The sequence below is a fragment of the Chiloscyllium punctatum genome, chromosome 9, assembly GCF_047496795.1.
Source record: "Chiloscyllium punctatum isolate Juve2018m chromosome 9, sChiPun1.3, whole genome shotgun sequence".
In the NCBI taxonomy this organism is placed as follows: Eukaryota; Metazoa; Chordata; class Chondrichthyes; order Orectolobiformes; family Hemiscylliidae; genus Chiloscyllium; species Chiloscyllium punctatum.
Genome location: NC_092747.1, coordinates 52,600,432 through 52,612,556, shown reverse-complemented (window position 1 = coordinate 52,612,556; position 12,125 = coordinate 52,600,432). Strand labels below are relative to the sequence as shown.

Below are 12,125 nucleotides of genomic sequence, written 5' to 3'. Positions count from 1 at the left end.
TAGCCATCCTTAATTGCCCTTGGGGAGGTGGTGGTTCGCTACATCCTTCAACCACTGCTGTCCATGTGCTGGAGGAACATCTTCAGTACTGTTAGGGAAGGTGTCTCAGGACTTGACCTAACAGTGATATATTTCGAAGTCAGGATGCTATGTATGATGTGGAATTGCCGGTGTTGGACAGAGGTGAACAAAGTCAGAAGTCACACGACACCAGATTATAGTCCAACAGGTTTAGTTGAAATCACAAGCTTTCGGAGTGCTGCTCCTTCATCAGGTGAAGTGATCTGATAAAAGAGCAGCACTGCGAAAGCTTGTGATTTCAAATAAATTTGTTGGATTGTAACCTGGTGTCATGTGAATTCTGAGGATTCTGTGTGGCTTGCAACCAAGCTTGCGGGTTGTGGTTTTCACTCGATTCAGCTGCCCATGTCCTTCTAGATGTAAATGTTGACAGGTTCAGAAGGTGTCTTTGAGAGAGCTTTGATGAGTTATTGCACTGGTGTCATTGTGCATCAATGCTGGAGTGAATGCTGAAGATGTGAGGTGGCATGTGAACAAAAGAGGCTGCTTTGTTTTGGATGGTGTTGAAACTCTTGGGTGTTTTGCACCTTGTCGTGGTTGTGGAGCATATTTTATCACACTCTAAACTTGTGCCTTGTAGATGATGGACTGACACTGGGGAGTAAGGAGATGAGTTACTTGTTATAGGATTACCCGCCTCTGACCTGCTCTTGCAGCCATGCTATTTATCTGGCTAGTCCACTTCAGTTTCTAGTAAATGGTAGCTTTCAAGATATTGATAATGTTGCATTTAATGTAGTTAATATCCAGGGACAATGGTTGGATTTTCTTTCGTTGCCGATGGTCATTACCTAGATACTTATGCGACATGAGTTTTACTTGCCACTTATCAACCCAAGCCTGGATATTGTCCACATCTTGCTGGATTTGGATGTGGACTGCTTCAATATATGAAAAGTTGTGAATGGTGCAATCATCAGTAAACATCCCCACTTTGGATGTTATGATGAATGGCAGGTCATTTATGAAGCAACAATGGATGGTTAACCTAGGAAATGACCCTGAGAAACTCCCGTAGTGATGTCCTCACTAAGATGACTGACCTCCAGAACCAGAACACCTTAATTTTAATATTCTGATCCTTATTTCAGATTCTTCCATATCTCTGCAATCCCCTCAAGCATCATAATCCTTTGAGTTATCTAATTCTGACTTTATATGCATTCCATTTTTATTGTTCCACTATTGGTGGCTGCCTAGATCCTAAACTCAACAATTTCCTCTCTGAACTTCTCAGATACTCTATCTCTCTTATTTCTTTAAACTTTTAAGGCACTGCACAATGCAATCTCTTTGTCCAAACATGGGGATTTTTCTTAAAATAGCCTTCTGTGATTTGCTGTTTAATTTTATTGTATGACGCTCCAGTGAAATGCCTTGAAATGTTTTATTACCTTAAAGGTGTTGCATAAGTAGGAGCTGGGAATTCAAATGTTCTTGCATTTCATTCCCAAGTCATTTATAATTGGTTCTTTTTGTTGCAGGCTGATCAACTTATGTTTGCTTTGCACTTTGTACGTGGAATGTACCCAGAACTCTTCCAAGAAAATGTAAGAAATGAAACTAGTCATTTTTATTGCAGGTGCTTACCATTGGTATTTTTACTGCTCAAGCAGTCCTTACAGTAAACAAGACATTTTCTTAGATCAGACGTTTGACCATTGTATACTGACAGTTGACACACTGTACCTCAGTTGTATCTATTTCAGCAAAACCCTGTAATGTATTTCTCTTTATTATATATCTAATTTCTTCTTGACAGTTGTTTTGGCCAGGCTTCAGTAACCACTTCTGTTAATGCATTCCATACTATAAGAACCTGTTATATGATAAAATAGTTCAAATTTCTTCCTCCAAAACTATTAAATTTATGCCCTTCGTTACCCAGTCGCCATCTGATCCTTTCACTCTGCTGACCTGTTTCAGCTTTTTCAAAATTTTGTATGTATTAATCAGATGGCTCCTTAATCTTTTCTGCTCGACTGTTTGAACTTTGTTATTTCAGTCTCACACCATAGCTTTGGTATGACTTCTAGCATTATATTGACTCGATGTTGAATATTTCCATAATGAGTTGTCCAAATTATTTTTAAATTATCCCTGTTTGTAATAGGCAACCACCCACTGTCTGAACCATTAATGTGGTGTCTGTTTTGAACTTTGAAAACATGCAAAGAGAATCGAAAATTCTATTTTGAATCTTTAATGTGCACATTAAATAAGTCACTATAGGGCACGAATCACCAGAAATTCCCATTCCAGCAGATCTTGGAACTCAGAAACAAAACCAGAAAAATGCCAGAAAAACTCAGCAGGTCTGGCAGCATCTGTGGAGAGAAAGCAGAGTTAACACTTTGGGTCCAGTGACCCTTCTCCAGAACTGATTGTAGCTAGGAAAAGATTGATATGTATGCTAAAGAATGGGTTGGGGCAAGGAGTAAGTAATGGGTGGAAATGAAGCCCAGAGAGAGAGAAAACAACAGTTGGACAGACAAAGGAATGGATAAAGGTCAGCCTAGGGGAATCAATAGCTGCTAACTGGTTCCTATTCATAGCTGACAATGGGATGGTTTTGGTAGTAGCCCAACTGAATCCCTGTTTGGGGACCATGCAGCTTTCAAGACTCAATATCAAGTGCAACAATTTTAGGGCCTAATCACCTTACCCAAATGGGAAATGTGATGCTGTTCTTCTAGCTTGCGCTGTGCTTCACTGGAGCACTGCAGTGAGCCTGAGACAGAGATGTTGGCCAGGGAAAATGATTGTGTGTTGAAGGGGCAGTCAACAGGAAGCTCAGGATCACTTTTGCGGACAGAATCGAGGTGTTCCGCAAAGCGGTCACTTAGTCTGCATATCATTTGCCCAATGTAGAGGAGATAATATTGTGAGAAGCAGGTACAGCAGACTAGATTGAGTGAAATGTAGGTAAAGTGCTGCTTCACCTGAAAGATGCATCTGAGCCCTTGGATAGTGAAGAAAGAGGAAGTAAATGGGCACGTGTTACACCTTCTGTAGTAAGGTACCGTAGGGCTGTGGGAATGTGTTGTGTTGGGAGTGAAGGACGAGTAGACCTTGAGGAAAGGACAAGAGAGGGGAGGGGAATATGTGTCTAGTGGTGGTATCCTGCTGGAGATGGCAGAAATGGTTTCTAATGATTCTTTGGATCTGGATGCTGGTGGGGTGTAAGTGAGGACCAGGGGTACCTTACTAATATGTTTTGATTAGATTAGATTAGATTCCCTACAGTATGGATCCAGGCCCTTCAGTCCAACAAGTCCACACCGACCCACTGAACAGTAACCCACCCAGACCCATTCTCCTACCCTATATTTACCCCTGACTAATGCACTAACATTGTGGGCAATTTAGCATGGCCAATTCACCTAACTTGCACATCTTTGGACTCTGGGAGGAAACCGGAGCACCTGGAGGAAAACCACACAGACATGGGGAGAATGTGCAAACTCTACACTGACAGTCGCCCAAGGCTGGAACCAAACCCGGGTCCCTGGTGCTATAAGGCAGCAGTGCTAACCATTGAGCTACCGTGTCGCCCTAATGTTGTGGAAGGTAAGAGAGAGGGTGAGAGCCGAATTGTTGGAGATGGGTTAGCAAAGTCTGAGGGCCCTGTCACAGTGGTGGGGAATCCTTGGTTGAGGAAGGATGTAGACATTTTGGAGGCTTCCTTGTAGAAATTAGCATCGTTGGAACAGATGTGGTAGTGATGAAGAAACTGAGAGAATGGAATTGTCATTACAGGAAGTAGGGTGTGAGAATATATAGTCAACATCACTGTGGAAGTCGGGATATTGGTAGCCAGACTATCCCCAGAAATGGAAACAGAAATGTTGAGGAAAGGAAGGGAGGAGTCTGAGATGGACCAGGTGAGAACAGCGTGGAGATTGGAAGTGAAATTGATAAACTTTTCCAATTTCGGAAGAGAAAAGAAAGCAGCACCGATGGTGTCATTAATGTACTGGAGGAAGAGTTGTGGGTGGAGGCTGAAATAGGACTGGAGTAAGGAATGTTCCAAAACTCAACAAAGAGATAGGCATAACTGGGGCCCTGTGCACAACCATGGTCACCCCTCTGACCTGAGAAAGTAAGAGGAGTTGAAAGAGAGGTTGCTTAGAGTGAAGATGAGCTCAGCCAGGCAGAGGAGGGTGGTGGTGGAGGGAGGGTGGTTCAGGCCTTGTTTCCAGGAAGAAGCAGAGAGGCCTGAGACCATCCTGATAGGCAATGAATGTGTAAAGGGGTTTCAGGTCCATGGTAAAGAGGAGGAGGCTGGAGCCTGTAAATCAGAAATTTTCAAACTAACATAAGGTGTTGGAAGAATCGCAGATGTTTTCAGGAGGGGATTGGACAAGAGGAGAAAAAAATCTAGTTGACTTAGGAAGACATGAGTTCTGTGGGGCAGGAGTAAGTAGTAACAATGGGTCTACCTGGGCAGTCCTGTTTGTGGATTTTACCATTCCTGGACAAGTAATGTTTCTAATTTTGCCAAGCTAAAGCTAAGGTGTGAAAAGTTATAGTTCAGCAACTTCTCTCTTTAAAAAAAAGTTAAAATGTAGACTATAATGCGGTATATTTAAAATTTTCTCTTTTTTTAAGGAATGGGATGCATTTACTGGTTTGATTGTTGGAGATATGCTTCGAAAATCCGTAAGTGTTAATTTTACCATTTGTTCCTTTGTTCTTATTTTTGAGTTTATTACAGTGAATAGTTATTCTCAGTGAGATTTTCACAGAGCCTGCCAGTAGAGAGCACCAGCCAGCCACATAAGTGAAAGCCCCCTATTCATTTTGACACTTGGTCTTATTAATGTAGGCCTGCTCAATTGTATGTGGAAAACATATATGCAGTAACGAGAGGCATTTATTTGAATATGGAGCACTGAAACATCACGTGCACGTGCAAATTCCATCCAGCTGAAATGTAAATAGCATTGGGTCCACACTGATGTGAAAAAACAATGTGTGCCACCAGGGCTGCCTATCCCAAAGGCAATGCAAAATTGGCAATGGCAGAATTAGATATTAAGTTCTTTGATGTGATATCTTGGTTGTTGTGTGGAAATCTCCCCAGTTCACTCTAATCAAAATCAATTTCTGATTCATCATTATCCAAAATTACACTGAGGAACCTTCTGTGCCGTCTGTAGTTTCATGTGACATATGTAACAGTACGTGAAAACTGGACTGAGATAGAAATGTGGAAGACTTGTAATTACCATTTAGTCCAAGCAACAATACCATTGCATCAATTGACATTCATGTTGTAGAAAATAAAACCATTTGTAACTGATGTAAACACAAAGTATTATAGATGCTAGAGATGAGCAATAAGAAAGTACCAGAGAAATGCAGCAGATCTGGCAGCATCTGTGGAGAAAGAAACAAAGTTAGCATTTTGAGTTCATTAACACCAATCATTAATCCCTTTTTTCATTTATGTATCTCCTCTATTCCCTTTAGCATAACCTTTACCTTTTGCTCTGGGCACCCATCAGTTCTACTCATTCCTCCCCCTCTACTGTCAGCACAGTGGAAACTATATTTTCCAGCCCCCTTCAATCCAAAGGAGAGTTATATTGAACTTGAAATGTTAACTGTTTATTACTTTGACAGTGCTGCCAGACTAGCTGTATTTCACCAGCACTTTCTCCTTTTATTTGTAACTGATTAATCCCTTCAACCAAAAATAGGTTTTCATGTTGTCACCAGTAAAATGCTGTTATGTTACAAAGTCATAGACCTGACCATTTACATTTGTTCATTTAAAAGTGAAAATGTTCCTTCAGAAACCATACTTTTTCATGTACATGTTCTAAGCAGCACTAGACATATTTTCCTAAATAAAAAGTCTATCTCCCATACTATTGCATGTAATAGAGCTGAGGCCAAGCATAATTCTTGGGTGAATTGGTGTAAAAAAGACTAGGATAGTTGGACCAGGAGGTGCGGATGGAAAACAGTTCTCACTTTAATCACTTCGTATTTATGAATGATTGCAAAATGTTATAGGAATTTGGGAAGCATAGAAATTAGTTGAAGCAAGATGCTTTGTAGGCTAATTGGATAGCAAATGTAAACAAGTACTTCAATTCCATCTCTGGCAGTCATGATTTGAATGAAGCACTAGCTTTTGGAGCGCTGCTCCTTCATCAGGTGGTTGTCACTGGCAGGAGGTTATAGTAACAGTGTGACATATTTACAAAGCTGGTTATAACCACGAAGATAGGAATTCCTAATAAGGAAAAATGGGAAAATGTGACTTAGAAGTGATAATAAGAAATGCACTTTTGTTGTGCAAAGTACATGCACACGTTAGAATTTTTAATATATTTTGATAAACAGTTGCATTCAACTTGTTATGCTGAAAAAATTGATACAGAAAATCTGTCAAGGTACACTTCGAGTTTGATGAGCAGGATGTTCCTCCAACAGACCTTTGCCATTAAGCCTCCTGAAATTAACCACGTCAATGGCAGAGAGATATTAGGATTTAGATCTCTGAAAATGTGGGATATATTTGCAGTTGTGGTAAATTATGGATTAATTGGTAAACAGGCTGTCCCATTCTGTCCCTCCCACTTTCTTAAGCTGCATCTTGAGGTCCAGGGCTGATCCAGGAGCCTGTTTCAAAAATGATTTAAAATAAGACATCATTATGTGAGAAGTAATATATTCTGAAAAATGTAGGTGAGCAGAGAAACCTTGCATAAATCCTTAAAAGATGGCAAGACTGGCTAATCAGCTTTATAAATGAAGGCGTAGAATATAAAAACAATCATAATGCCAGAACTTTATAAATAAGTGCTTAGACTTCAACTGAATTATTTTGAACACTACACTCTATGAACAATGCAAAGGCCTTAGAGGGGGTACAGAGGAAATTTACCAGGCTCTTAGCAAGAACAATAGAGGAAGAATGGAAAAATTAGGACTCTTTTTCCTAAGAATAGAAAGGGGGTAATAACTGGCCTATAGAGTTTTGCAAAATGATTAGAATTCTGATATATTAGAGAAAAGGTGTTCTCACTCATGAGTGAGTCAATCACCAAATCACAGATTTAAAATCACAGCAAAAAATCTATAGTTTGGAAATGAAGAGAAATGTTTTCACTTGAGTTGATGGATCTGGATCACTTTATTTGAAAAAGTGTGGAAGCTGATTGCATAAATAATTTTGAAAGGGAATCAGACAGATGCCTATGGAGAAGAAATTCAGAGATAATGAACAAGCAGTGACAACTGATTTTTTCGAAGCGCAGACACACATAACCAGATGACCCAATTCTGTGCTGTAAGTTTTAATGATTATTTAATGGCCTTTTATTTTATTAAATATAACAAATAACAGATTTCCAATTTTTGTTTGTGTTCCTGCTTTTAGGATAATCAAAAGTCAATACGGGAATCAATTCCATCTTGGATTGACCAAGAGAGGGTTGGAGGAGTAGCCCTTTTAAAGGTACGTTTCAAAGTTATTGGCTGAAAAATCAGATTGAACTTGTGTAGTATCTTGCAGAGATAGTCTTGAACTTTAAAAATATGTTGCATGTAGAAATAAGTATAAATAATTTAGAACTCTGTGACATCTGTTTAATTGCTGCAAAAGAAATTTGCAATGTAGGCAGGAGTAATTTAACCCATCATGTCTGTGCCAGCTGACAAGGAGCCATTTAACTTACTATCACTTTCAACTCTTGGTCTGTAACCTTGTAGGTAACTGCACTCCAAGTGCATCCCTTTATTTTTAAGTAATATAAGGATTTCTTCCTCTACCACCATTTTAAGCAGTGAACTCAACATAAATTCCATAAAATATTTCCCCTCAAATCCTCTCTAAATTTCCTACCTCTTCTCAAAATTGCTGCCCTTTAATTTATGGGCCCATCACCCGGGAGGAATAGGATCTTCCTATTCCTTCCATCTAGACTCTACCAGGCTTTCACCATGACGGAGAGCAGAAGATGTCAGAAATCCAAAATCTTCCCTCCAAATACAACATTTCACATTTTTATGTGGGTGGGCCATGGTTCATCCATGACCATTTAAACATTCTGATGCTTCCAGTTAAATTGGATTTTGGAATCCTTGCTGTCTACAACCTGGATTGGGTAATGCAGGCCAGGTCACAGCAGGTCTGACCTATGTGCATTTGTTTTAGATAGCAAAGATAGCCCTTTGGAGAACTGAGATAACCCTGTACAATTATAATCAAGTTTGTATTTATTACTTTGAAATACATTACCTTCATTGTCATCTCACTACCTCAGTGTTGGGGGAAGTGCGGCTGCTAGTCCACCAAAGCATCTTTTTCTTGACCCGAATGATTGTTTCACTGAGGTGCAAGGAAGACGTTACGTGGCTGAAGATCATTCGGTGCCTTTTCCGAGGGAATATAAAAAAATGGCATAGCATTGATGTCTTTGAAGGCAGTCAACTTAACAAACAGAATCCAGAGGGAGGTCTGAAGATCTGGAGCAAAAGGCTTTGATATAAACTGCAGAAAGGAGGAGAGGGAAGAGAACCTGTGGGAGGTAAACATAGAACATTCTACCTTAACCTGATAGAGAATCAATGCCAAAGGTTACTTTGGTTGAGTCACGAGGTTGTCATAGACATACGTCATGTGGTACAGCAACTAGAAACACACTCCACCAACTTATGCTCTACTTATGGATGTGAAAGTAACCTTCACGTTAAATGGCGGTGCCCCAGTCTCTTCACAGCTCATCAGGAGACCAGCCAGCAGCATGCAACTGGTTTTAGGCAGTGCTGAATGCACTGTTTGCTTATTTTTCCATTTGGATTTGGCACCTCAATTGCAGAAGACCATGCCTTCACCCAAACTGCTGGGTTCTGTCAGGTTCAGGGTGTTATAGATTGTGCCCATGTTATAGAGTCATGGAGTCACACAACACGGAATCGTTCAGCCTAGCTCACCCGCACTGACCGGACATTCAATCTGACCTAGTCCCATCTGCCAGCTTTTAGTCCATATCTGTCTAAACCCTTCCTATTCATGTTCCTTTCCTGATGCCTTTTAGATGTTGTAATTGTATCTGCTTCCACCATTTCCTTTGGCAGCTTGTTCCACACATGTATCATCCTCTGCATGAAAAAGCTCCCCGTCAGATTCTTTTCAAATCTTTCCCCTGTCACCTTAAACCTATGTCTTCTAGTTCCAAACTCTCGCACCGGACGAAAAAGATCTTGGCTATTCACCCTGTCCATGCCCCTCATGATTTCATAAACCTCTATGAAGTCACCCCTCAATCTCTGATGCTGCAGGGAGAAAAGCCCCAGCCTATTCAGTCTTTCCCTGTAGCTCAAACTATCCAATCCCAGCAACATCCTTATAAATCTTTTTTGCACCCTCTCAAGTTTAACAACATCCTTCCTATATAGAAGAGTGACCATAATTGCATACAGTACTCCAAAAGTGGCCTCAATAGCCACATCCCAACTCCGTTACTCAATGTTCTGCCCAATAAAGGCAAGAGTGCCAAATGCTTTTTTCACCACTCTGTCTACTTGCTACTCTACTTTCAATGAACTGTGTAACTGTACTCCTAAGTCTCTCTGTTTGGCAACACTCCCCAGGACCCTGCCATTAACTGTATAAGTTCTGCCCTGATTTGCTTTACCAAAATGCAATGCCTCATGTTTATCTAAATTGAACTCCATCTGCCAATCCTTGGCCCATTGGCCCATCTGATTAACATCCAGTTAATACTCTGGTAATCATCTTCACTGTCCACTACGCCACCTATTTTGGTGTCATCTGCAAACTTACTCGTCATATCTCCTATATTCACGTCCAAATCATTGATATAAATGACTAAAAGCAGTGGACCCAGCACTAGTCCTTGTGACACACCACTGCTAACTCAGGAGGTCAACAAGAAATCATTTCACTCATTCTATTGGAAGGAGGTCTGTGAGCATAATATGGTCTTTCTCCATGTGTGCACAAGATTCCTGTGCTGTTGCCATGGCCTCCTTATATTAAGATTATAACGCCCTCATCAATTTTAGCCAGCAATAGAGATCTGATAAGGGCTTATGCCCGAAAAATTGACTCTCCTGCTTCTCGGATGCTGCCTGACCTGCCGTGCTTTTCCAGCACCGCACTTTTTGACTCTGATCTCCAGCATCTACAGTCCTCCTTTACTCCTGTGGAGATCTGGAGTTGCTTTCATTGTACAATTACAATGCCCTTTAGTAACCTGCAATCTGAGGCATAGGGCAATTACATCAGCAGCCATGTTGCCATCAAGTTTGACATTGTGCTGGCCATTAGCCTTTGAAAGTTAAAATGTAGAAAATGGGAGCACAAGTAGACCATTCAGCCTTTGCAATCTGCTCCACAAAGTGTTTCAGGCATCTCAACCACTAATGTAGAGCTCTCCATTATGCCCCAGCGAAGATTTCATGAATCATCATTGGACATATTGAACAATGTGCAGAAGAAGTGCCTTTAAATAGAGATGAGAGCTTGGGAAACCTAAATTTCTCTCTTTGTTTCTCCATGATAACACCTCAGTCAATCAGAATCAAATTCCAACCAGTCTCACTCTTTTCTTCTGATTGTTTTGTTTGAAACTCTATATTCTTGCAGTTTTTCTGATGATTGCAAGACAAAAAGCTTTGGTAACATGTTTCACTTTTCAGTAATATTCCAGTTTTGTTAACCAAGCAACCATTTTGTATATTGTTATTCAGGAAATTCTTGTATATTCCTCTAAGGTTTTTAAACACTTGATGATTTCCATTTTAAGGTTGAGATCTGTAACAAGGCTTAGAACTGTGCCAAATGTTTTTATGTGAAGTTAAAACTTCCTTTTTTTTACATAGTTTTGTTTTCATTTTGATTAGTGACCTATTTCAGCCCAATAAAATCTATTTACCAGCACTTTTGATTCAGAATCAAAAGGTTAATTTGACCTTGGAATGTTAAAAATGTTCAATTAATTATTTTTCTGAGGCATTCACATTCAGTTGAATCTTAGCACAGCAAATTTATTTATATTTCTGACCAGTAAGCAAATTCCTCTAACTGCTTCCTCATGATTAAGTAAGTCAGAGTAGCTGAGCTCTGCAAACCAAGACTGTCCCAAATTTAATCTTTCATCTGTGCTGAGTTAGTTGATCACCGACAGCTGATAGTAATTTTACAATATGCGTTCATGTTTGCAGTTAGAAAAGAAAAATTTGAACTGCACACAGACAATATTTGTTTATGGATTGGACAAGACTTTAATAACTCCGGTGATTTAATGGCTTGTTGATTTTCACTCTCACAATTCGCATTAATAAGGTTGTAAAATTTATATTTCTGTAGGACTGGATTTAAAGCAGCCATGATGTGGGAAACATGGTGGCAGTGCCCAATCAATCACAGGACAACACACATGGCAGTCTCCCGGCAACAGGATAATGGGGAACCACACATGTTCATAAGAAGTTGTCAGTTAAACTCATTATTTAATTAATTGACACCAATAATTCGTAAACTCACAGGAATTTAGTGGGGTGCTTGCTTTGGCAGCTGATGTATTAAATTTGGAACAATACAGCGATGACTGCGCAAGGATAACATGCAAGTTCATGAAGCATTCCATATTTAGGAATCCATTTGTTGTGCAGAGGTAGTATCCCCTCCCCTGAACCGAGAGACCTGGGTTCAAGTCCCACCTGCTTCAGAGGTGTGTAATAATATCTCTGAACAGGTTGATTAGGAAAATATGTTAAATAAATGAAAAGGGATTTAGTAAGCTTGTCTGTTAGGATTCCTTTTAGAGGGATTTAGTGCTACTTTAAAAGACCTGGCATTAGGCAGGAGTGTGGTTTTTGGATGGGGTTGTGGTGGATGCTGCAAGCCACAACCTTGTCATTGTCTCTGATCTATCTTCCCTCCTTCTCCAATGAGGCCTTTTTGTAATACGCATCATTGCCTTCCTTACCTCCTCTGTGCGTGGGTGAGCATTATCTCTTCCTGCCCTAACCATTCTCACCCTCTGATTGGCTGGCAA

General features: G+C 40.2%; 1 protein-coding gene and 1 pseudogene across 2 annotated transcripts in view; both read left to right on the top strand.

Annotated features, from left to right (window-relative positions):
• dync2h1 (dynein cytoplasmic 2 heavy chain 1) overlaps positions 1–12,125 on the top strand; it is a 571,463-nt gene that overhangs the window by 363,007 nt on the left and 196,331 nt on the right. For both annotated transcript variants that reach the window (XM_072577509.1, XM_072577508.1), the window contains 3 exons: positions 1,566–1,631; positions 4,693–4,743; positions 7,478–7,555. In XM_072577509.1, coding sequence (XP_072433610.1) covers positions 1,566–1,631; positions 4,693–4,743; positions 7,478–7,555 — 195 coding nt within the window. The remainder of the gene's footprint in view (positions 1–1,565; positions 1,632–4,692; positions 4,744–7,477; positions 7,556–12,125) is intronic.
• On the top strand, positions 11,630–11,720 carry LOC140481716 (U6 spliceosomal RNA; annotated as a pseudogene).